Source organism: Xenopus tropicalis, chromosome 5 (genome assembly GCF_000004195.4).
Source record: "Xenopus tropicalis strain Nigerian chromosome 5, UCB_Xtro_10.0, whole genome shotgun sequence".
Lineage (NCBI taxonomy): Eukaryota > Metazoa > Chordata > Amphibia > Anura > Pipidae > Xenopus > Xenopus tropicalis.
The window spans coordinates 38,536,729-38,563,620 of NC_030681.2; the positions used below are offsets into that span (position 1 = coordinate 38,536,729).

A 26,892-nucleotide genomic window follows, 5' to 3' on the forward strand; every position below is an offset into this window, starting at 1 on the left:
GTTATAAAAATGTATTTGTTAACCAGAAAGCTAGTCACAAATGGCTCTGTGTTATCCAAACAGAAAAGTGAGTTCTTCTAGTGCCAGGCCCCCCCTGGAACAGTTATTAAAACAAATTCTGCAGAATACACAGGGACATTTGCTTGTTTAGGAAATTTAGTTTTCTGGGGTTTCCATTGCCACAAGGATCCCCCCACCCCTCAAGCTTTCTCCTGACATGTGGGGCTGTACTGAATGGCACTACAGGGCAGTGTGTAGCCTGAAAATACAAATAAAGCCTCTTTTCCCCACTAGACAAACAGACAGTGGCAGCCCACACTCGCCTGTTTTCCTTTCCCAAAGAGAATTCTAACAGCACCGTATGAATCCTGCAATGGGAAAAACCAGTGGGAGGGCTATAGCCAGGCTGGGTAAGGTACAGGCAGCTGTCTAGTTGTTCCAGTAGCCGCAGAGAGCTCGGAGTAGCAGCAGTGGGACAGCAGCAGTCGCAACGGCGCTTCCTTGTGAAATCAACATGCGTAAAGCTCAGGTCCCATCCTGAAGAGCAGCGGCAGGAATGGTGTGTGTGACTCTGCACTTGGCTCCTACGAGTAACACATCTGCCTGAGCTCAGCACGGAATAGAAGCAATAGAAGAAAGGCAACTTTTCCTTGGGTTCTGCTTCTGATTTCTCGGGTTACCTGCCGCTATGACCCCTGCCTTACAGTTCAGCCTCCTCCTCTTGCTCTGCGCTACTGCATTGTCGGAGTCGCAGGCAGCACAGGTAAAAACCACACTGGCGGCTCCTACTGACACCTTTCATTGATTCTCATGCATTTTATGTTTAATGAAACGCTCTAAGGAATTTAAAGTGGGAATGTGTAACATGTGCTTTGGAACTACACATCGCAGCATCCCCAGCCAGCCGGCAGCCACCTGAGGATTCTGGGAGCTGTAGTTCCTAGCATTTCAGAGCATAAATGGGGCTAGTTCTAAATCAGGATACGTTTTAATCATTAGGTCTAGGATAAAGTGAAAGTATCATTATAACTAAAACTGTGGAGCTACAAAATGAATTTTCTGTAACCAAGTGAAATGAAATACTGTATATATGACAATATTAGTTAAAGAGGCAGAAATGTTTCCGTTAACCCTTTTGCTGCTTGGTAGATCTTGGTTGTACTTATTTTGTGATACTCTTTGAAATAATGTGTTTTTCTTAAAAATTCCAAAATAATGTTTTCTTGATAGTTATTAAAATGTATTTGTTAACCTGAAAGCTAGTCACAAATGGCTCTGTGTTATCCAAACAGAAAAGTGAGTTTTTCTAGTGCCAGGCAACTGGTATCCCCCTAGATCTTGCTGACCTACCCCCCCAATATTGACTGCTCTGCAGCATCTGCTTGGCTGCCAGTTGCCTGTTTTTTCCAAAACAGCACTAAACATAGACCCTAGAGCATATGTGTCAAACTCGTGGCCCGCGGGCCACATCCGGCCGGCATGTAATTATATCCGGCCCGCAAGATCATTTTATTATTATTGTATTTAATGGCCCGGCGATATGAAGCGCCACACAATAAACTACATATCCCATAATGCAGCTCTCTTCTAATCGCACTGGCGCTGTGACACATGCGCAGTAGGGGTTGGCACGCGCATACGCCGTCATTCAAACGGCAGAGACAGAGAGAGCTGGCGTGTCACAAAATGTGGAGAAAAAATATAAGGAGGAGAAACCGGGGAGTTCTGGCGCTTGCTGCTGGCACAGGTAGAGATGATTTGGGGCCAATATATGATTTTTTGGCTGCTGCCTGCTGGCATAGGTACAAACTGGGGTCAAATTGGGTAATATATAGTGTTGGCTGCTGCTGCCACAGGGACAGATGGGGGGCAATATGGCTGCTGGCACAGGTACTCGGGGCAATATGGCTGCTGGCACAGGTACATGAGGCAATAATATGGCTGCTGGCACAGGTACTCGGGGCAATATGGCTGCTGGCACAGGTACATGAGGCAATAATATGGCTGCTGGCACAGGTACATGGGGCAATAATATGGCTGCTGGCACGGGTACACGGTGCAATATGGCTGCTGGCACAGGTACTTGGTGCAATAATATGGCTGCTGGCACAGGTACACGGTGCAATATGGCTTCTGGCACAGGTACATGGGGCAATATTATGGCTGTTGGCACAGGTACATGGGGCAATATGATGGCTGCTGGCACAGGTACACGGGGCAATAATATGGCTGCTGGCACAGGTACACGGGGCAATAATATGGCTGCTGGCACAGGTACACGGGGCAATAATATGGCTGCTGGCACAGGTACATGGGGCAATAATATGGCTGCTGGCACAGGTACACGGGGCAATAATATGGCTGCTGGCACAGGTACATGGGGCAATAATATGGCTGCTGGCACAGGTACATGGGGCAATAATATGGCTGCTGGCACAGGTACATGGGGCAATAATATAGCTGCTGGCACAGGTACATGGGGCAATAATATAGCTGCTGGCACAGGTACACGGGGCAATATGGCTGCAGGCACAGGTACACGGGGCAATAATATGGCTGCTGGCACAGGTACACGGGGCAATTATATAGCTGCTGGCACAGGTACATGGGTCAATAATATGGCTGCTGGCACAGGTACATGGGGCAATAATATGGCTGCTGGCTCAGGTACATGGGGCAATAATATGGCTGCTGGCACAGCTACATGGGGCAATAATATGGCTGCTGGCTCAGGTACATGGGGCAATAATATGGCTGCTGGCACAGCTACATGGGGCAATAATATGGCTGCTGGCACAGGTACATGGGGCAATAATATGGCTGCTGGCTCAGGTACATGGGGCAATAATATTTGGCCCCCTGTGCAATTGAGTTTGACACCCCTGCCCTAGAGTGTATGAAGGACTCTAAAGGTTTGTATCAAACTTCCATATAAAGCTTAGATCCTGTATGCCTTTAAAGGAACAGTAATACCAAAAAATGAAAGTGTATAAAAGTAACTAAAATATAATGTGCTGCTGCCCTGCACTGGTTAAAGTTGTGTGTTTACTTCAGAAAGTCTACTATAATTTATATAAATAAGCTGCTATGTAGCCATGGAGGCAGCCATTCAAAGGAGAAAAGGCACAGGCACATAGCAGATAACAGATAAAACACTATTGTATTCTACAGAACTTATCTGTTATCTGCAATGTAACCTGTGCCTTTTCTCCTTTTTTCCAGCTTGAATGGCTGCCCCCGTGGCTACACAGCAGCTTATTATATAAATTATAGTAGTGTTACTGTAGCAAACACACCAGTTTTACCAGTGCAGGGCAACAGTGCATTATATTTTTATTACTTTAAAGCTCTTTCATTTTTTGGTGTTACTGTTCCTTTAAGAGACCTTTAAAAAGTAGCTTAATGTTGCTTGCTTCATGCAGTGGGAAATGCTGTCCATGCTTATGACTTTAAGGCTACTTGCCGGAAAGGTTGCAGTTATAACAAGGAAAGGGTGAGGAGGAGGAGGAGAAGGGTAAACCTACATTATGGGTAGGAAGAAGGGGAGGGTACAGACTGTAAAATTACTAAGACTGCTTTGTGCTACAGATGGTTGAAAAGTGAGAATTGCGGAGATCACTTCAAGGCTGTTTTTAGTAGATATTTTGCTACTGATTAGCTTCAACCAGCCTGGAACCAACACCTGAGCCAATAGCTCAGAATGGACACAAGAAAGTAAATTAAGTCTGTAATTTAGGGACCCCCATAATACTGATATCCAAAGGAATCTGAGACCCTTATTCAGTTATTGATAGAATCCGACTCCCATTGCCCCCTGACAGATGATGGATGTAGTTAAGTTACTAGTTCAACTACATCATCATTTGAGCCTCACGTGCAGCAGTTACAGAATGTTGTTTGGCAGGACTGTGTCTCTGGGAATGGGAACCATACGACTGAGTGCAAGGGATCCCAGTGAATGAAAGCAGCGATGTGCGGTCACATCATGTCGATGACATATAATGCACTGGGGATTGTATTTGGAGGGAGGAGCTGCTGGTAATTCCCTGGCGGCTCTGAGGGATCTGAATTTCATTAATATGCTGGTAGCTCTCATACAGAAAGTATTACCTCATTCCCTATAAGTATGCTGCTTTTTGTGTGTCACTGAAAGAGACAAGAGTTACAGAATAAAACAATGTAGGTCCCTGCACAGAAGAACTTACACTCTAACAACAAGTGACAGATAACATTGTTGGAAAGAATTGGTAATCATTCTTTATCGCGTGTTGACTCCTGATAATTCAGAGAACATCAGATAGGCTTCTTCAAACAGGTGGCTCTTTATGGAATGTTTGGGGGGCAGGAGAGAATCTTGTAGGTCATGGCTGTGAATTCCAGAGGCAGAAGCTCCAGTGAATTCCAGAGGCTGAACTCCTAAGTAAACTATTTTCACATTTATTTTTAATAATTTTTTTTGCTAACTAAAACAAGTGACTCTATGCTAATGTTCCAGAAGTGGCTCCCTGTCCTCCTAGTTCTTGGTATCAAATGTTCAGATTGTTCTTTAGTTTTTATGTTAGGGTTTCTTTGCTCTTGGTAAACCTGAAGACAGGGAATTGGATGTGTGGTAGGATAGAACAGGGCTGCAAAATTTTTATCCCTCGCCCTTCCAGTGGCCTGGGTTTATTGGGTTATGGAATGTGGGATAAATGTATGGCCCTCTGTGAGGACCCCAAAACTAGTAAAATGATTAGGGGTAAGTATTGATCAAGACCATTACTTATGTATTTAACATGACCCCATAAGGCTCTCTAGCTGAGCATCCCACTGTAGGGAAGGGGTGTCAAGAGCTTGATCCCAAGAGGTGATCCAAAGAATTTGTGTTTGTTAATTTACCCTCTTTACCTGCTATAGGTTGAGGAAGAGGGGTGTGAGGGGTGTCATGTCAAGGTAAATATATCTCTATGTTCTCCAGCTTAATCCTACCCCCTCCAACAGAATGTCTGGGGGGGGGGGAGGGTAGTGGAAAATCTGTTGGAGAAAACTTTATGTAGATGGGACTGAATTGGATCCCACTTTCACAAACTCAAAGAATTGTTTTTAAGAATTTTGGGTTATTTTGGAGATTACAAAAACATATATTAATCTACATCTCTCATGGAGTATTGATTCCTGGTGTACAGGCCTTCAAATTTTTTTTAGGGGAATAGATTATGGGCTTCCCATTCATTTGCTTAACAGGGAGCCATAATAAATACTTAGGTGGATTGTAACTGTGGAATTTGAGAGTCTAGGAGGCCAGTTAGTAATATGTTGCAGTAGTCTAGGTGGAATCGGATAAGGGCATTGGATGAGTGATGCTGTAACAGACAGATCTTTCAATATTGCAAAGGAAAAAGTGACAGGTCTTGGAAGTGGGTATGGGACCTGTAATCCAGATTGTTCGGGACCTGAGGTTCTCTGGATAAGGGATCTTTCTGTAATTTGGATTTCAGTGCTTCTCTAATAATAATATAACATTAAATAAACCCAGAAGGATTATTTTGCCTCTGATAAGGATTCATAATATCCTGGGATGAAGTACAAGGTACTGTTTAATTAAAAATGATTAATTATTTGATTAAAATCGAGTCTATTGGAAAAGGCCTTCCTGTAGTTCTGAGCTTTCTGGATCCCATACCTGTATTCATTTAACTAGAAAATAAAGTTTAATTCTGAAGGCAACACATCATCTACTAACATCATCGTTTCTCTAAAGCTACAAATGAAGTACAATTTTTGGACTGTGCGTGGGCTCCATATTATCGTCCTAACAATTTTTGTACCATGGTGATTGTTGTTTAGTAGATCGGACAGGTTAGAACATTTCCGTCGGATATCGATACTATCTGGGCGTGTATCTGACAATATCCTTGGGAGACCCACAATGTATTTCCGGGAGAGAAGTTTTGTATGATTGTTGTCTGGCAATTATTAATGGGCAAAACATCGTCAGATTTGTTATTTTTAGGACCTAATCTTACATTAGTTTTATATTATTGCATTAAAATGTACGATTGATATCCAAATGTTCATCGTAAGACAACTAAATCAGAATGTGTGTGACCAGCTAAAGGGCAGGTGTATGTGGGGAGATTAGTCGCCCCCCCGCAATGCCATCCCACCGGCTAGAATGTAAATTGCTGGTGGGATGGCATGCGTGGCGCCGCGTTTTGCCCAAGTCACGTGTGTCACTGCCCTAAGGAATATCAGCGCCATTGTTTACTCCAGAGGGAGAATCAGTTGTACAATATCTTTTTGTTGCATATATTTTTGTCCGTATAACTTGTGGCCAATTGGCAGTAAAGGAACCAGACAGCAGGTATTGCAGCTGAATGTTTAGCTTTGCTTTAATTGGAGTTTTTTTTACATCAAACAACAGGCTGCCCCTTTAAGGCTCACACAAAATAAAATAAACAACAAAATCAAATCCTACTCCTGTGCGGAGGCTAACTAAACGCAAGATCTTCTCTCTCTAACATGCCGGTCAGCTATTCTGATCCTGGCGTACAGTAATACAAAGGCAGTATTCACCTGTTTGGCTTTCAGGTCAGAGCAGTTTCACTAAGAAGCTCCTCTTTCCTCTCACAGGCAGGCTAGTCAGTTTTTATAACATAGTATGTTAATTGGACACCAATTCACATGGTTGCCTGACAGCATTAACCCTAGAGCTGCTGACAGAAATATTGCCTCTCTTGCCCACAAAATTCCTCACTCTGCCATACAACCTGTATCCATGCATCAATTTGAGTCTTGCTATACTGCGCACTATTCTACTATTGCTGTCAATGGGGGCATGGAAAACATTTTTTTAGGGAAAACAAGTTACTTTGATGCAATTAGACTTATTATTATTGTTTAGGGGGGGCTCCAGGTTTTCATTCCAAAGACTTTAGTAATATAACACTAAATATTTGGGCAGTATTCCAATTGATAAACTTTGTGGAGTGCAGAACACTGGACAGAACCTTTGCTGTGTATTGGAGAAACCTAGGCATCTGTTAGCTGTTACTTTTTAAAGATGATTAAAATGTTACATCTTTTATTTACAGTATATTCTACACAATCAATAGGGGTCCTGCCCCCTTCTATTCATCCACTGAGGAAATACATCATGGAGGACATTATTGCCATGTGGGGAGTTGCAGCTGCATGCTATCCATGGGCTCTTCATTACACAGTGTCCCACACAGGGTGGCCCTAACCCAGCAGGTGTTACACCAGAGTTACACCTATGATAACTGTAGCTACAACATCTGTAAATAGTTCATATTCTACCAATAGCTGTAACCTTAGGTGGCTGCAATAAAATCAGTATATTAATAGTCTTGCTCTGTTACTGTACATGTACATTTCTTTCAGCTTTTATTTGATTTGGCTGATTTGTCAGGATAAAGACACTTTATTATATATCCACATTAAGAAAATATATCATTTGTGGGCATATATGTGCAAATGTCCTATTGATTGTGGTTAAATAGAACAGTTACAAAGCTCTGGTTTGCAGTCCTTTCTGCAATGAATGTGCCCTCCTCAAAATTTCAACAGACCCTGTGTTATTTATGGCCTGGGGACTGGAAGTTATAGGTACTTGCTATCCTCTCCTATTCTCCCCTAAATCCATTTTTTGTAAGGACATAAGGTGACCATACACATGGCCATACACAGGGATTTTCAACCTTTGGATTGGGACCCAAAAATTGGTCAATATGGTTTTAGGATGCAGTCAAAATTATACCATGGAATACACTGAAATTTCCCCATAGAATAGTAAATGATTATAATTAGTTGCATAACTGCCATGAAACTACTTCTGGGGACAGATATCCCAATTTAATTTGAGTCTCCTGAGAAAATTTTAAATGGGACTTATATCCTAATTCTAAAAACTTTTATAGACAATTTTCAAACAATTTTGGCACTTCTCTATTCTCCAGGGGTCACCTGTGACATCCCAAAAATCGCAGGTGACCCATGATTTTGCATGTGTTGCTGGTCACCTGAGGACCTCGCTGCAGAGGAATCTGTCTAGGGTCCCTCTGCAAGTCAGCTTCCTATCTAATAAAGCGACTGGCTGGCCTCTTCACAGGGGTTGCCTAGAAATAAAAGTAAGAAGTACAGCCTGAAGTTCATATTGGTTAGGGAATTATCACTTTTTTTAATGGTACAATACAAGTTATAAATAATATAGAGTTTTCAAAATTGGCTAAAAGTCTACTATAGTAATACAACAGCTGGACAGCTCTGAAAGTGCTAATATTTCAGTGTGTGGGGAAGTAGCAACAAAATGTAAATGGCACTCAAAGCTGCAAAAAAGGGAACAAGCCCTTTAAAAACTTTTTTTGCGGTGCATCATTTTGGGGCAAAGTGACCCCTTTATCAAGCATACAGACCAGTGAAAGCATCAAAGATCTATACAAATTCATTAACAAAATCTTCAAAGTTGATTGGAAAATTGAATAAATACTTCATCAGACACAGGTGTGTTGTGTTTACAAAATAACAGCATTTTGTTGCTACTTTGGTTTTGGGAGGGTGCCGATCCCTCCAGCAGTGTGCACCGAGCTTTTAATTATTTTCGAGAGCCAAATTATTGTCAGTGTATATCTATAGTGGGGGTTCACTATACCCATCTAAATTGTAGTGGCAGACAAATATAGATGACATTACTGGACAAGAGGGGGTCACTATGGGAATGAAGTGGTAAAATAACTAAAATCTTACCTACTGCTTATGCCCAGGGGTGCTCCTACCATGAGGCAAGTTGAGAAATTTGCTGCAGGATGTGGTGCCCCAAGGGGAGGCAAAAAATCCAGTGGCATAACAATAAAGGACGCAGACCGCGAGGTCACGGGGCCCAGAACGCAGGGTCTGCATCCTCTGTTGTTGCATGGCCCTCTTCCTTCCAGCTGCTCTCTTGTGCCCCCCGGCCTGCACACGTATAAAACCTCGCCCTCTGGCCACACTTAGATAAGAGAGCGGGCAGGGAGTAGTAGCCAGTGCAAATATCCGCTCCTTTTCTGCGCTAGTTATGCTGTCCCGTCTCATCCCTGTAGGGGTGCAATAAAGTAAGCACAAGGGGCAGCATTGGAAAGGCCACCTCAGGGCAGCATGGGGGCCAGAATCACTCCCTGCCCTTCCAAGTAACATTGGCATAAACACCTGTTCTGTTGAAAATTTGCAAATAAAAAATGTAAAATATGTAATAATTTGAATGATAAACCTTAGCAGCACAGTCAAACGATACCCTAAATAAATAATTAAAATGATTTATCACGATCTTTTGAGCTTGAAAAACGTGCACACGTATGTGCCCCCCCCATTTCATTTAACCTTGATAAACAATTATCAGTCAGTTTCAACTGTTATTTAGCAGTGAGAATAATTGAAATAGTTCTATCTCCTGATTTAGGTTATGAGTCTTCCCAGCTCACTTTATTGTTGCCCTCCTGCCCAGGTCCAGACTGGGATTCAAAATAGGCCCTGGCATTTCAAGCCCAATAAATAGTGACTGTCTATGGCATCTCATAGCAGCCCCTCTGGCATTTGCCAGAATCCCTAGATTGACAGTCCGCGCCTGCCCCATCCAAATTTTCATACCAAGTAGATGACAGGTAAATGTAACTTCAGCCTCAGAGAGCATATCTGTTCCCTGCCAGCAGTGTGCACAATACCCCAACGGTAAAATGTTGGAATATTTGGAATTCAGTGCGGTGAATTGTATGCAGTGTTTCTGTCTCTCCTGTCAGAACTGTCTTTTTAGAAAAGATATTTTGCATAGTAAACTGAGGTGCCTTTTTACAAGGTAGTGTTTATTATGGCTCTCTGGCCTACTGGCAAGAGTCACACCGATCAAGTTAAACATAGCTCTTCAACAGAGAGCGTATTATACACATGCACCGTCGCAAGCCTGGAGACTCAGCTGACCTTTCATTCCCTATTTTCTTACATATTCAGAATTCTGTAGTCACACATTTCCAGTCAACAGCTTAGTAAGAATGAATTCTTGCCACTGAGACACTAAATATTGTTTCGGGGGGGCCATATAAGAGTAGTAACTGAAGATTACATTACTCCACTCCACACCCACCCACATTCTAACTACACCTACAAGAACCACCCCTTTCACTTATAATAACTGTAAGCATGTAAGGTCTACTGTGGCTTAAATTTTGTATTAAAAAAGGATTTATTTTTGTTGTTTCCATATGCAGTTAGGAAATCATGAGCATAAGCTATTCACAGAAGGTTCAGCCAATAACATAGAACTACCACCTCTTGGTGGGGGAGACCTTATTAAAATTAGCACAAATGGCTACATTTATGCCTCTTTAGGGGTAGCAACTAAATGTATTATTATACATTTATAACTGGGACATTTTGTATCCTCTTGCTACACTGCCAATGTAATAAATAAACACATATTATAAACATCGGATTTCCATTGTATATATACAATATATACATTAGGGACAATTAAACCAAATGTTGAAAATTATGATAGGGGAACTCTTAAGGTGGTCATACAGGGGCAAGTTTTAGCTTTGATGCTAATTATTTTGAATTAGGTGTCAAAAGATGATGTCAGTGGGCATGGTATGCTAAACAAAAGTGACATGACGCATGTGTTCACACCAGAAGTGACGTTACACGCATGCATGGATGAGCTCCTGAATGCTAACTGCACATGTGAATAAGGTGACTGGAGACCAGGGGGCAAAAACAGGTATCTGCTGAAGAAACAGTGGGACTCTGCGTTCCATATAGAGACTAGCAGCAACTGATTAAAATACATGGCAGGGCTTAAGTGTGTAGAACAAATGGCTTTTGTCCCTGTTTTTTCACTGTACTCCCAGCCCCACACTTTATCTAACTACAAAAAGACATCACATTCCTGAAAGTTCCAACTCCATCTATGGTGTTTGTGGTTACGGTCCATGTGTTAGGATTCAATCTTGTTTAATTTATCCATAAAAAGGTGCACTCTCCTTTTAGAATTATAAATCCTTAATGGCCAGGTAACACTGCCAGTCCGTGCCCGATTATTCTTACTGGCTGATCATGCGACCTTGTGGTGCAGTGGTTGGAAAAGTCCAAAATGTTAAAGACATGGAATATCTTATACAAGCATTTCTACCACATGAGTATACGAGTATACTGTAAATTCAGGATGTTACATTTAACATTATCCACAAAGTGTTGTTTTAGGCTGGAGCAGCATTGTGTAATGTTACTTATCCTTTCTGTGGAAGGATGTGGGATCTTTATATAACATAAATCTGTGAGATTTAACATACCATTTGTTCCAAATCAACCTCCACTTTCAAACATTATCTAGCAGTTTCCTGTTTTGCCTTACAAAATTCATAGGAGCCAGTAATAGCTTTAGAGAATGTTTTGTAGAAAAGAGACCATATGGAGTAGAGATGCATATCTGGATATACTGGGCTGCAGCTGTTCTTGATGCTTATCCATATTTAACATATAGATGAGCATTCTAGCAGCAATTATCATATCATGCATATTCTTCTCTCCACTGGTCAATACATTATTATATCCATTTCATTAAGGTTACTGCTGTGCTATTCCTCACTTGCTATAAGGAATAAAGTGTAAAATGTGTAAGGATACGAGAGTAAAATCAAACCTGCGAGAGAAAAGCGTCTCACTCACCTCAGTTCTCGTTATAACAGTTTGTTGGCAGGAATGTTCCAAGAACAAAATATCTACACATTTTTTATTAAATAGCACTTTATGTCATAGTAGTACTATATCCTCTTCTAAAAGATCTCTGTTACCAACTCCGACACACTGACCCGCAACCCAAAAAACATGATTTATATAATTTGCAGTGTCACACCAATCGCAACAAATTTATGAATTCATAAATTCACCCAATAGGTATATCTTTGTTGGGATCAAGTACAAGTTACTGTTTTATTATTACAGGGAAAAAGGGAATCATTTTTTTAAATGATTCCAATGGAGTCTATGGGAGATGGCCTTTCCATATTTCAGAGCATTCTGCATAACGGGTTTCCAGGTAACGGTTCCCATATCTGTACCTTTAGCATGGTAATACCTTGGATTAAAAGTGATTGTTTTTATAAAGTTTGGTGCAGATATTTTATCCATTCAGGTTTCATTTTATCTTTTCATTTATGTTACATACTTATGTTACATATCTCTTAAGGCTTCTTGCCCTAATGTAGGCTAAACGACCTGGAACCCCTAGAAAGTCCCATGAACACATTTACATAGTTCCCATGGCATTAACCATACAAAATAAAAATAAAATATGAGTATAGTATTTCAAGGTTGTTGGGTGAGATGTTTTCATAATTAGGTCACAGATTTCAGAAGAAGAAATAAAGAATTATGTTATTTTATTTCCAATTCACATTACAGGTACTATTTTTATAGAATAATTTAGATAATATTTTTAAGAATAGTGAAGAAAGCAGGTAAAGGAACAGCCTTAGCTGGGAAGTTCTCGGTTCAGTATCTGTTATATAATAAATAATTTTCCATGTCTATGAAGAGAATTGGCTACCAACCTCGTGGCCTAGCGGTAACTAAGTGTGCTTGGAGAAACAGCTGACGGGCCGTGAGTGTGACATGCCTGGTCTATAGCCAGAAACACTGCTTTGATATTATAAGCACAAAACCTTTTCTTCTTCTGGAAATGACAATACCGCCAGACGATTGATTGGTGTTACTCGCTCTCAAATAACAAGTGCAGTTTCTTGGCTAAGGAGCAACTTGCACTTGAATACAAAGTTTATTGTCGGTAGCGCATAACCTTCTCACCTCTTGCTCCTGAAAAGCAGCCATTAAAATATCAAAACTTTTCACTTAGAAAAACAAACAAAAGGGCTTGGCAGGCAACGCGCGTCTGAAATGCACCAAGAATTCCACCGCCCAAATAACCCACAAAATCATTATAAAATCAGTGCATCATTTTTCAATAGAAAATAACACACATGCTACATTATTATTTAGGCTTATTATATTGCTATTATATTTTTGTACATAAAAGTGGCAAGAAAATCAGTACTAGTGGTAAGGTGAGAGAATCTGGGTAATGCCGGACTCATTTTTCATAGGAAAATCCTTATGAAAAACATGCATTAGTGATGCTGTGAAACATGTTCACTTGTGTACTGCAATTACATAATCATAATGCACTTACAGGCATATAGCCAGATTTGGGGATTTCTAGCTAATGTTTCATCCAGACACATTGTTGTAAGAGCAGGACAGAAAGACATGACTTGGGCATTGTCAGTGTGCAGGATTTATAAAACATTAACAGATCTTCACCAACACCACTCCTTTTATCTATAAGACAACAAGAAGGCAGACCACCAGGTTGCGATGTAAAGGGCCACAGGTTTATTAAAACATGTATCAAAACTGTTACCAGCAAATAATTACATATACTACTAATGTTAGAAAACAGTACCAAAATACAATCATTCTGAAATGTTTGCCAGCCAACCAAGAAGGCCTACCTGCCATGCCAGTCTTTCTGCAGCCGCATTAGGTGGGCAAGCAGAAGCAGGTAACCATCGTGAGTGCCATCTACTGTACAGCTGAACCATCAGCTCTCTTTGCTTTCTAGCCTAAGGGATGTTTCCCCAACCCCCTGGGAAGCATTCCTATCACCAAACTGTGACCTGGGCTGCAGACAAATTAGGGAGAGTGGTGGGAATGTTTCTTCCTGCTGTCCTACATGGCAGAATAGAGGGTGCTGCTAAACTGGAACCCTATTTAACACTTTATCTTCCTGAACCTCCCCACGACCCACCATACTTCCAGTACCTTGCTCTATTCCTTCCACTTACAAGGTATACCAGCCCCATTGATCTGCCAGAACCTATATCCAACCTGTCTTACACAGTCACAGTGGTTTATAGTCAAGTACATGTGGTGGAGCAGATTGACTTTCATATGTTGGATCAAGCTTAGCATTTAGATGGTATTCTGATTAGTTAGTCCTTGCCAAAAGGTCCAGTTATTAGCCCATTTGAATTTCGCTTGAGCTGATCTTTCCTGTAAATGCTGTAAGGGTAATTTGTTGCCATTTTTTAACCAGAATGCAGCATTTTTTTCCCACAGTTCCAGCTAAGGTTGCCACCCAGTATTTTACTGGCTTATTTGTTAAAATACCAGCAAAGACTGGTATTCAAAATTTATCGGCAATGTTTTTGCCTGTACATTTCATTCCATTCCATCCCAGGCCTGCCCCCATTCCTGCTTCTAAGTCTGTCTATTCTCCTGTGTCCCTTTAGCACCATGCCCAACTGAATACTCACTAACATTTTTGCCTGATTGAGCCAGATCTGCCTCCATCACCAACAGGCCACTTTTACATCATCACCCTACCCCTCATTGCCCTTCAGTATATATGCAGCTGAAATTCTTCATCAAATAAGGTAGCAGCCCCACTTCCCCTAGTTGCATTTGTGATTGCATTGTTTGCAATTTGACATGAATTGGAAACAGTTGCGCACAAAATGATCTAAATTGGGATTGCGTCATTTCTGTCCTGGTATAAAAATTACCTTTTTGCCTGATTCTTTAGGTAGATGTATAGTGTGCGTTTTGATGCTGGCTGCTGTGGGAACCCAGGAATTACCCCTACTTTTAATGTGGCATTAGGTCCAGCAGCAGCAGTAGGCACATAGGTGAGGGATTGAGAACAGGCAGTGAGAGAGTTACAAGCACACCTGTGTAAAAGTGCTAGGGCAGCTTTGGATGTAAGTACCTTTAATCAGTTGTGTCAGTTCATTAAACTGTGACTAATTTTGCGTGACCACAGCTGTGGCTTCTGTTGTACATCAGGCCTTGTTTCCTGTAAGAAAAAATATTAAAATACATTTCTCTAAGCAACATCACTTGGCATAGTGTACTGTGCTGTTTATGGCACGTTTGTGTAATGTTCTGTAAGTATTATGAAAACGGATCCTTGGAAATTCTTGGCCAACTGTCTTGGCAGATCCTGAGAACGTAACAACAAATCATATGTGCTAGAGCTCTTCCAACTGAATAAAATGAGGGCTCTGCCATTTTTGAGAGGCAGTTCATTCAAAAGATATTCCACGTTCAGTGTATGATCTGTAGTACAAAACAGCCCTTGCTGCTCTGCTAGAGTGGTCCTATGGGAACATTTGTGAATTAACTGGAATAATGTTTGGAGCAATAGTAAACCTATCATTCAGAGAAGACTATAGAGCTCTACAGCATACTCAGCTTTAGTAAGAGGCACTTCTCTGTCAGCTGAAATATGCAGAATACACCCCATGTGCAATAATTCTAAGGGGGCTGATTTACTAACCCATGAATCCGAATCCGAATGGGAAAAATTCCGATCGGAAAACGAACATTTTGCGACTTTTTCGTATTTTTTCGTCACTGTTACGACTTTTTCGTAGCCGTTACGACTTGCGCGAATTGTCGTGACTTTTTCGTAGCCGTTACGATTTGCTTGTATCTTGTTGCGACTTTTTCGTACTGAGCGCTCCTAAACTGTGGGCAAAACTTTCAGACTTAGCATGATTTTGGAAGCCTCCCATAGGACTCAATTGCACTCTGCAGCTCCAACCCGGCCCAAGGAAAGTCTCCCATAGGGCTCAATGGCACTCTGCAGCTCCAACCTGGCCCAAGGAAAGTCTCCCATAGGGCTCAATGGCACTCTGCAGCTCCAGCCCGGCCCAAGGAAAGTCTCCCATAGGGCTCAATGGCACTCTGCAGCTCCAACCTGGCCCAAGGAAAGTCTCCCATAGGGCTCAATGGCACTCTGCAGCTCCAACCTGGCCCAAGGAAAGTCTCCCATAGGGCTCAATGGCACTCTGCAGCTCCAACCTGGCCCAAGGAAAGCCTCCCATAGGGCTCAATGGCACTCTGCAGCTCCAACCCGGCACTCTGCAGCTCCAACCTGGCCCAAGGAAAGTCTCCCATAGGGCTCAATGGCACTCTGCAGCTCCAGCCCGGCCCAAGGAAAGTCTCCCATAGGGCTCAATGGCACTCTGCAGCTCCAACCTGGCCCAAGGAAAGTCTCCCATAGGGCTCAATGGCACTCTGCAGCTCCAGCCCGGCCCAAGGAAAGCCTCCCATAGGGCTCAATGGCACTCTGCAGCTCCAACCTGGCCCAAGGAAAGTTTCCCATAGGACTCAATGGCACTCTGCAGCTCCAACCCGGCCCAAGGAAAGTCTCCCATAGGGCTCAATGGCACTCTGCAGCTCCAACCCGGCCCAAGGAAAGTCTCCCATAGGGCTCAATGGCACTCTGCAGCTCCAACCTGGCCCAAGGAAAGTCTCCCATAGGGCTGAATGGCACTCTGCAGCTCCAACCTGGCCCAAGGAAAGTCTCCCATAGGGCTCAATGGCACTCTGCAGCTCCAACCTGGCCCAAGGAAAGTCTCCCATAGGGCTCAATGGCACTCTGCAGCTCCAACCTGGCCCAAGGAAAGTCTCCCATAGGGCTCAATGGCACTCTGCAGCTCCAACCTGGCCCAAGGAAAGTCTCCCATAGGGCTCAATGGCACTCTGCAGCTCCAACCTGGCCCAAGGAAAGTCTCCCATAGGGCTCAATGGCACTCTGCAGCTCCAACCCGGCCCAAGGAAAGTCTCCCATAGGGCTCAATGGCACTCTGCAGCTCCAACCTGGCCCAAGGAAAGTCTCCCATAGGGCTCAATGGCATTCTGCAGCTCGATCCTGGCCCAAGGAAAGTCTCCCATAGGGCTCAATGGCACTCTGCAGCTCCAGCCCGGCCCAAGGAAAGTCTCCCATAGGGCTCAATGGCACTCTGCAGCTCCAACCTGGCCCAAGGAAAGTCTCCCATAGGGCTCAATGGCACTCTGCAGCTCCAGCCCGGCCCAAGGAAAGCCTCCCATAGGACTCAATGGCACTCTGCAGCTCCAACCCGGCCCAAGGAAAGTCTCCCATAGGGCTCAATGGCACTCTGCAGCTCCAACCCGGCCCAAGGAAAGTCTCCCATAGGGCTCAATGGCACTCTGCAGCTCCAACCTGGCCCAAGGAAAGTCTCCCATAGGGCTCAATGGCACTCTGCAGCTCCAACCTGGCCCAAGGAAAGTCTCCCATAGGGCTCAATGGCACTCTGCAGCTCCAACCTGGCCCAAGGAAAGTCTCCCATAGGGCTCAATGGCACTCTGCAGCTCCAACCTGGCCCAAGGAAAGTCTCCCATAGGGCTCAATGGCACTCTGCAGCTCCAACCTGGCCAAAGGAAAGTCTCCCATAGGGCTCAATGGCACTCTGCAGCTCCAACCTGGCCCAAGGAAAGTCTCCCATAGGGCTCAATGGCACTCTGCAGCTCCAACCCGGCCCAAGGAAAGTCTCCCATAGGGCTCAATGGCACTCTGCAGCTCCAACCTGGCCCAAGGAAAGTCTCCCATAGGGCTCAATGGCACTCTGCAGCTCGATCCTGGCCCAAGGAAAGTCTCCCATAGGGCTCAATGGCACTCTGCAGCTCGATCCTGGCCCAAGGAAAGTCTCCCATAGGGCTCAATGGCACTCTGCAGCTCCAACCCGGCCCAAGGAAAGTCTCCCATAGGGCTCAATGGCACTCTGCAGCTCCAACCCGGCCCAAGGAAAGTCTCCCATAGGGCTCAATGGCACTCTGCAGCTCCAACCCGGCCCAAGAAAAGTCTCCCATAGGGCTCAATGGCACTCTGCAGCTCCAACCCGACCCAAGGAAAGTCTCCCATAGGACTCAATGGCACTCTGCAGCTCCAACCTGGCCCAAGGAAAGTCTCCCATAGGGCTCAATGGCACTCTGCAGCTCCAACCTGGCCCAAGGAAAGCCTCCCATAGGGCTCAATGGCACTCTGCAGCTCCAACCTGGCCCAAGGAAAGTCTCCCATAGGGCTCAATGGCACTCTGCAGCTCCAACCTGGCCCAAGGAAAGTCTCCCATAGGGCTCAATGGCACTCTGCAGCTCCAACCTGGCCCAAGGAAAGTCTCCCATAGGGCTCAATGGCACTCTGCAGCTCCAACCTGGCCCAAGGAAAGTCTCCCATAGGGCTCAATGGCACTCTGCAGCTCCAACCCGGCCCAAGGAAAGTCTCCCATAGGGCTCAATGGCACTCTGCAGCTCCAACCTGGCCCAAGGAAAGTCTCCCATAGGGCTCAATGGCACTCTGCAGCTCCAACCTGGCCCAAGGAAAGTCTCCCATAGGGCTCAATGGCACTCTGCAGCTCCAACCTGGCCCAAGGAAAGTCTCCCATAGGGCTCAATGGCACTCTGCAGCTCCAACCTGGCCCAAGGAAAGTCTCCCATAGGGCTCAATGGCACTCTGCAGCTCCAACCTGGCCCAAGGAAAGTCTCCCATAGGGCTCAATGGCACTCTGCAGCTCCAACCTGGCCCAAGGAAAGTCTCCCATAGGGCTCAATGGCACTCTGCAGCTCCAACCCGGCCCAAGGAAAGTCTCCCATAGGGCTCAATGGCACTCTGCAGCTCCAACCTGGCCCAAGGAAAGTCTCCCATAGGGCTCAATGGCACTCTGCAGCTCGATCCTGGCCCAAGGAAAGTCTCCCATAGGGCTCAATGGCACTCTGCAGCTCCAGCCCGGCCCAAGGAAAGTCTCCCATAGGGCTCAATGGCACTCTGCAGCTCCAACCTGGCCCAAGGAAAGTCTCCCATAGGGCTCAATGGCACTCTGCAGCTCCAGCCCGGCCCAAGGAAAGCCTCCCATAGGGCTCAATGGCACTCTGCAGCTCCAACCTGGCCCAAGGAAAGTCTCCCATAGGACTCAATGGCACTCTGCAGCTCCAACCCGGCCCAAGGAAAGTCTCCCATAGGGCTCAATGGCACTCTGCAGCTCCAACCCGGCCCAAGGAAAGTCTCCCATAGGGCTCAATGGCACTCTGCAGCTCCAACCTGGCCCAAGGAAAGTCTCCCATAGGGCTCAATGGCACTCTGCAGCTCCAACCTGGCCCAAGGAAAGTCTCCCATAGGGCTCAATGGCACTCTGCAGCTCCAACCTGGCCCAAGGAAAGTCTCCCATAGGGCTCAATGGCACTCTGCAGCTCCAACCTGGCCCAAGGAAAGTCTCCCATAGGGCTCAATGGCACTCTGCAGCTCCAACCCGGCCCAAGGAAAGTCTCCCATAGGGCTCAATGGCACTCTGCAGCTCCAACCCGGCCTAAGGAAAGTCTCCCATAGGGCTCAATGGCACTCTGCAGCTCCAACCCGGCCCAAGGAAAGTCTCCCATAGGGCTCAATGGCACTCTGCAGCTCCAACCTGGCCCAAGGAAAGTCTCCCATAGGGCTCAATGGCACTCTGCAGCTCGATCCTGGCCCAAGGAAAGTCTCCCATAGGGCTCAATGGCACTCTGCAGCTCGATCCTGGCCCAAGGAAAGTCTCCCATAGGGCTCAATGGCACTCTGCAGCTCCAACCCGGCCCAAGGAAAGTCTCCCATAGGGCTCAATGGCACTCTGCAGCTCCAACCCGGCCCAAGGAAAGTCTCCCATAGGGCTCAATGGCACTCTGCAGCTCCAACCCGGCCCAAGGAAAGTCTCCCATAGGGCTCAATGGCACTCTGCAGCTCCAACCCGACCCAAGGAAAGTCTCCCATAGGGCTTAATGGCACTCTGCAGCTCCAACCTGGCCCAAAGAAAGTCTCCCATAGGGCTCAATGGCACTCTGCAGCTCCAACCCGGCCCAAGGAAAGTCTCCCATAGGACTCAATGGCACTCTGCAGCTCCAACCTGGCCCAAGGAAAGTCTCCCATAGGGCTCAATGGCACTCTGCAGCTCCAACCTGGCCCAAGGAAAGCCTCCCATAGGGCTCAATGGCACTCTGCAGCTCCAACCCGGCCCAAGGAAAGTCTCCCATAGGACTCAATGGCACTCTGCAGCTCCAACCTGGCCCAAGGAAAGTCTCCCATAGGGCTCAATGGCACTCTGCAGCTCCAACCTTGCCCAAGGAATGTCACGATACCGAAGCTTGAATGAATCCGAAACTTTCGTACTCGGCACAATGGTTACGAAAAAGTCGCGACAATTCGTGCAAGTCGTAACGCTACGAAAAAGTCGCGACAATTTCCGAAAAAATCGCAAAATACCAATCATTACGAAAAAAAAACGCATTTGGACGCTTGTCGGACGTTCGTGGATTAGTAAATGTGCCTCTAAGTGTCTATTTCACTCATATCTCTCTGCTTTGAAAATGGAGTCCCAGAATAATATGTTAAATGGAGAGTAGGGAATAACATAGTTTTTTGAATCCTTGACAAGGCCTTCAACCATGGCTGCTACAAATCTAAGAAGGAACGGTACCAAAGATAAAAGAACTTGCCTTAGGTTATGGAAAGGTTGCTCTGATTACCGCTGTTGTGCTCCAGTGGCTCTGAAACTTGGCTGCAGTCAGTCCCTGCATGGGGTAATAACTCAAATATCTGGATGTGAGGTTCAGATTCCAAGAAGCGCAAGAAGCACAGCGCAGGGATCTTTAAATCCCCATACAGGAAGGTGAGCCGTGTATGCAGAGCAAACAGAGAAAGTACAAAGGGAAGAAGTAATTATAGGAGAGCAGGTCACATTATACACAGATGAAAATATTTAACTGTGCATAAAAAAATGACATTGGGTCTGTCCTTTAGCTCTTTCCTTTGTTCATTCCAAGAATAATACATAATTCCAATTTCCTTTACATCTTCCAAATTCTGCATTGACTTCCCAGAGGTCCTCAGCCCCCTCAATTTATAATATAATTGTGTTCTGTTGCTCTGCCATCCATGTGAAATCCAGGAACAGGCCTTTGAGAAAAGCCTTAAAATAATTTTAGAATTATATATAAACATCATGCAAGTTGCACCAGCCATGTTAGGGGAGGTACATTAATTCCCCCTTGGACATCGCTTTCACCCACGTTGTTTACAAGGTGCTCAAAGTAGAGTCTGTGAATTCATGGTGCGGCGCTTGAATCTGTATTTAAAGGAGAATGCAAGTCAAAATTTAAAAAGCATACTGCCCAATAGTCCTCCTATTGTTTAGTAAAAACGCCACACTTTTGGCTCACCTAATCAAATATTTACTCAGTCACACTTACTTCACATTTTCTAGAACAGGCAGCCATCTCTAAAAAGGTATTCTCCCTTCCTTTCCCTCCTTGCTTCATACTGCACATGTGTTTCATTCCCCCCCTCCCCTCTGCCAGATCCGCTTCTGATTGGCTGGTGGGCATGTGTAGCTCAGAACAGGAGACAGGATCAAGTTACACACATGCTCAGAGAATAGGAAGGCTGCCGCTGGCACCTACAGGAAGGGGAGAGAGATTTCAGTGATGTCACTGTAGGCTTCACACTGCTGTAGGCTGCCAGCACCATATCTCAGAGAAGCAAGCAGGGATCTGGGAATTTAGATATGCAGTAAGTACTTAAAAAGAATGCCTTTAGACTTACTTTTAATTTATATTAACCTTTCCTTGTCCTTTAACACATGCCTAAACAGGGTGGGGCAGGGCCAATGGGGCACCAGAAGAAAATCCAGCGGGCCCCACCAACCCAGGACCACTGCCTGCCTGGGATCTGAGGGTCCCCCATTTGCCACATGTTTATACGGCCACAGAAGGGGGAGGTACAAGGTGGGGTGGGAGGTATGCACGAGAGTGTAAGTTGGAGTTTGCAATAGAGCCTGGGGAGTTTACTAAAGATGGTCCCTTGGGATGCTAAATGAGCTCTTAGCATTGTGGCTGCCATTACTGCTGCTATCACATTGCTTCTGCTGTCTCACCTCTGCTGCTGTCTCACCTCTGCTGCTGTCACATTGCTTCTGCTGTCTCACCTCTGCTGCTGTCTCACCTCTGCTGCTATCACATTGCTTCTGCTGTCTCACCTCTGCTGCTGTCACATTGCTTCTGCTGTCTCACCTCTGCTGCTATCACATTGTTTCTGCTGTCTCACCTCTGCTGCTGTCACACTTCTGCTGCTGTCACATTGCTTCTGCTGTCTCACCTCTGCTGCTGTCACACTTCTGCTGCTGTCACATTGCTTCTGCTGTCTCACCTCTGCTGCTGTCACACTTCTGCTGCTGTCACATTGCTTCTGCTGTCTCACCTCTGCTGCTGTCACACTTCTGCTGCTGTCACATTGCTTCTGCTGTCTCACCTCTGCTGCTGTCACACTTCTGCTGCTGTCACATTGCTTCTGCTGTCTCACCTCTGCTGCTGTCACACTTCTGCTGCTGTCACATTGCTTCTGCTGTCTCACCTCTGCTGCTGTCACACTTCTGCTGCTGTCACATTGCTTCTGCTGTCTCACCTCTGCTGCTGTCACACTTCTGCTGCTGTCACATTGCTTCTGCTGTCTCACCTCTGCTGCTGTCACACTTCTGCTGCTGTCACATTGCTTCTGCTGTCTCACCTCTGCTGCTGTCACATTGCTTCTGCTGTCTCACCTCTGCTGCTGTCTCACCTCTGCTGCTATCACATTGTTTCTGCTGTCTCACCTCTGCTGCTGTCACACTTCTGCTGCTGTCACATTGCTTCTGCTGTCTCACCTCTGCTGCTGTCACACTTCTGCTGCTGTCACATTGCTTCTGCTGTCTCACCTCTGCTGCTGTCACACTTCTGCTGCTGTCACATTGCTTCTGCTGTCTCACCTCTGCTGCTGTCACACTTCTGCTGTTGTCACATTGCTTCTGCTGTCACACTTCTGCTGCTATTACATTGCTTCTGCTGTCTCAACTCTGCTGCTGTCACATTGCTTCTGCTGTCACATTACTTCTGCTGTACACTTCTGCTGCTGTCAATACACATGCAACTACCCTACAGAAGAATTGTGGTGCAAAAAAAACAGGGCCTGTTCCCCCAAAATGTGGACTAATGGGAACCCTACTTAGCACTTAAGAAATGATAAAGGCAAGTCATTTGCAGGTACGAGTCTGCTCCCCTTGATATCTGAAATTTTTGAATCTTAAAGTTACCAGAGGCGGCTTTTTGCTGCTCCAGTAAACTGCCACACACTGTTGCCTGAGGCAAGACTTTCACCTTTCCTCATGTCTAATGCAGCATGAAAATAACAAGAAGCAAGTCTATCACTGGAAAGTCTAGAACTAGAGGTTAAATAAAACTATCACAAGAATGTGCTACAAACATCCTGAGCCACTGGTTGGGGAACATTGTTCTAATGCATGCCATGGTACCACAACATTGGCAAATTAATAATCTAATGCCATTCTTAGCCATGTAACAGGCCTATTAGTATGATATCTGTGACAGGAAAGTTTTAGGAAGAGTTGTTTAGAAATTAACATAAACAAAAATCTTCAGCACACCACTTACATACATGTTCTCAAAGGGTGCTTAACTTCCACAGCCGCTCCCAAGCCTTTTTTCCATGTATCTTTGCAAAGGGGAAGAAGCACTCCAGTGTGTCGGCAATGCCTTTAAATCATTTATTTGCAGAAATGAACAAACCGCACATTGCCGACACACTGGAGTGCTTCTTCCCCTTTGCAAAGATACATTGTTTAGAAATTAGACATTGGTATAAATTCCAGACATTGTCTGCCTGCATTTCTATTGTTATGATCCTTCGTTCCTCTTCAGTTCCTCATCTGCCGATGGACAATTCACTGGCCAACTTAGTGCAACAGGTAATTGCACCAAATTTGATTTCATACTATCTTATCTCTGCATGTATTACCGACATAAAGCTGAAATCCCAATACAGTAAGGTTGTGCCTGCACGGTTGTATGTACAATAGATGAACAGAAACCTAGACCTTGGTTTGCAGTGCATATGGACCAGTGTTGTTTGTGGAGTACCTCAGGGGTCTCTCGATGGTCCATTGTTTTCATGTGACGTTGGCATTGTAACCGCTGTCTCTGTGTTTGTTGATGATACTTAATTATAGAAATCAATAGGCTCCAGGTAGGATATTTACAGTTTGCACAGCAATTTGAATTAACTGGAGAAGTGGGCAGCAAACTGTCAAATCAGGATTATTGTTGATAAATGCAAAGTTATACACTTGGGCAAAAACATATATGCTAATTAAAAACTATATAGAATTGTGTTAGAAGGCTCTTTCACTGGCAAATATGCTGATTTAGCTACATGGAAGGAGTTATGTGTCTCTTTATAGTCTTTTTTTTATACTTTTTTCCATTGCAAGACTGGGGACCAATGGGGTCACAAATGTTGCACTGATAAACATAATCTTTTGATAGAGGAGTATGCCTACACAATATGTACACTGGTTGAAACAAAAAAGTTTGCAATTTAATACACCGATGCCGGTCTTCCCGACTGATTTCTGGACAAAAATTAGCCAGGTTTCGATCTGGCAGCTTTGACTTTCCCGTCTAATTTTTTGTACATTTTCATGCCTGTCTGCATCTTCTCTATTCTTTATGATATGGGTCAAGTTGACAAAGGTTCAATTATTTGAAGGAGAAAGAAAGGCTAATAAAGAGTTAATCCCAAGCTGCAGGCATACCTTCAGTTCTCTCAATAGTGCCCTTAAGTCTCCCCATATTTCACCTGTTCAGAAGATCAGAAGCCAAACAGGAAAAAAAAATGCTGAGCAGGGTAGAGAAGATTCCCATAATGCATCGCTCCTGTACCAAGACCGGTGTACATGCTCAGTTTGTAAGACTATGAGGAAGTTTCCTGCTGATTGGCTCAGATCCACATTCCTAAGGGGGGGAGGGAGTTCTTAGCATTCTTGAGGGAGGGGGGAGCAGGAGAGGGGAGAGAGCTGCGTGTCTCTGGCACAGGAAAACAAAGAGACAACAAATCTTTTGACAGAGAACCTTTCTGATAAAGCTTACTTAGTTTTTACCTTTCCTTCTCCTTTAAGAATCTGTCTGATGGAATTTTAAAGTACGGCCAGAAGTTTCTTGATCATTGTACATTTGGAGAAAGTTTTATTTTGCTTTTAGTACCTGATGTTCACATCAGTTTTTGCCAAGGGCCTCCTACCACTGTTATTTTAGGGTCACCACTGATAATACAAGTATTGTTATATTAATGAAATATACATTGACAGTAGATATATATCAATATATATGCCAACAAGGGCTGCTGAAATGGACAGTCAGTATAAGCACTTCTTTCTTACTTTTATTTAGAGTAAAATATGATCACATAAAATAAAGACTGCCCAGTGATATTAAGAACAAAAAAAAATGTGTGTTCTACTGTATAATGTATTACCTCTCCTCTATTCCAATATGAGCTTTTTCCTGAAAAGCAGATAGTGAGTCAGCTGGAATTATACCACACTGCTTACTAGACTGATCCAAGCAAAGATAAACAAAATAAAAGCAACAAGTAACTGCTGTAGCCTAAGCCAATACAGACTAAGCTGTATCCCAGCCAATACAAGCAGATTTCCCTGAGAGTTGGTATTCACTTGAATATTAATGGATATAGTCAGTAGGGATTGTAAATTATACTATTTCCTGTATTAGGTTCTGAAAGCTGCATTAGCACAGACATGTCAACTTACCCACATATTTTTCAGGCACCCCAATCAGAGCAGGGGGCATGGCCTGGGCAGAATGGAGTTTTTCCTGGGTGGAAAAGGAGGATGGCTGAGGGCAGAGAAACATGAACAAAGAAACACCTGAAGGGATCAGGGTTAGGTGCAAGTCAGTTGCATTTGTAGGTGCAAAGGGAGTTCTGAAACTAACATGTCCTCAGGGCAGGTGGTAAACTTGTAGATTGTAAGCTCTTTTGGGCAGGGCCTTCTTCACCTCTTGTATCGGTTATTGATTACTTTATATGTTACTCTGTATGTCCAATGTATGAAACCCACTTATTGTACAGTGCTGTGGAATATGTTGGCGCTTTATAAATAAATGTTGTTAATAATAATAATAATAATAAACTCCCTTGCATCTGGTTGCCCTGTACTTTGCATCTCCTGCAAAAAAAAAGTGAACACAACCATTGTGGACAAAAGTCACAAAATATTTCACCCCTAGGGAAAAAAAAACTTTAGTAAACAGGCCAAAAATATTCTACTCAAAAAAGCCAATGAAAAAAACCTATAAGAACAGACAATTTTGATATAATTCTTATACAACCACATTTGCTGTAAAGTGAGAATTTTGTGAATATATGCAGTAAGGCTACACTACACCCAGGATTCAGTAATCTTTATCAGAAAGCCATAAACACTCACAGGAAAGCTGGACTGAGTCCTCTATCAAAAGAAACAGAGGATTTCTTTTCTTCTTTTGTGTATATGTTCTTCTGTGTCAGACTTCCTCTCTCCGAAAAATCCTTCAGGGCACAGCACGTCTGCTCAGTTTGCCCTCTTTCCCCCTTTCAACTGTGCTGTGTAATCTGAGCTACCAGCAGCCATAGCTGCAGCACAGAAGCCACTAAGACCAAGCTAAAATGGCAGCTGCTATTTTAAACAGAGGGAGATTCTAGGGCTGGTAAAGCTTTTTACAGAATAAATATAGAGTTCTAGCTTGCACTATTGTGCACTAAAATGCCAAAATGTCTTTCCTTCTCCTTTAAGTTCTGATGGTGACCCCCCTTTTTTTAATTTGAATATGCAAATAATGTTCAGGTCATTGTGGAGTATCTGAATCTGGTGTAACCCTATATGATGGGAGCTATAACACAGTGCTGGCCACTGCTCCTTTATTAACTGTAGCAAAACAGGGAAAGTTGTGCTCGCCACTTAAAGTTTATAGAGGCCAGCTCCATATTGTAGCTCCCATCATGCCCAGCTACAGTCAGGTGATCCCAATAAACAGGGCAACCATTTGGAGGTTTTAACCTTAGAAAGTATGCAAGTTGCAGGTAAAACTTAATGCCTGTGATGTAAAGGGCAATATCTACTGATATATATTCCAGTTTGGTAAGAATTTTTAATAAGC

The 26,892-nt window shown here is 44.3% G+C and overlaps 1 protein-coding gene across 1 annotated transcript in view; it reads left to right on the forward strand.

The window, feature by feature from the left end:
* Window positions 1-26,892, forward strand: part of fbln7 (fibulin 7) — a 59,612-nt gene continuing 32,720 nt past the window's right edge. The window contains exon 1 of the mRNA XM_002940399.5: window positions 1-763. Coding sequence (XP_002940445.2) covers window positions 689-763 — 75 coding nt within the window. The 5' untranslated portion in view covers window positions 1-688. The remainder of the gene's footprint in view (window positions 764-26,892) is intronic.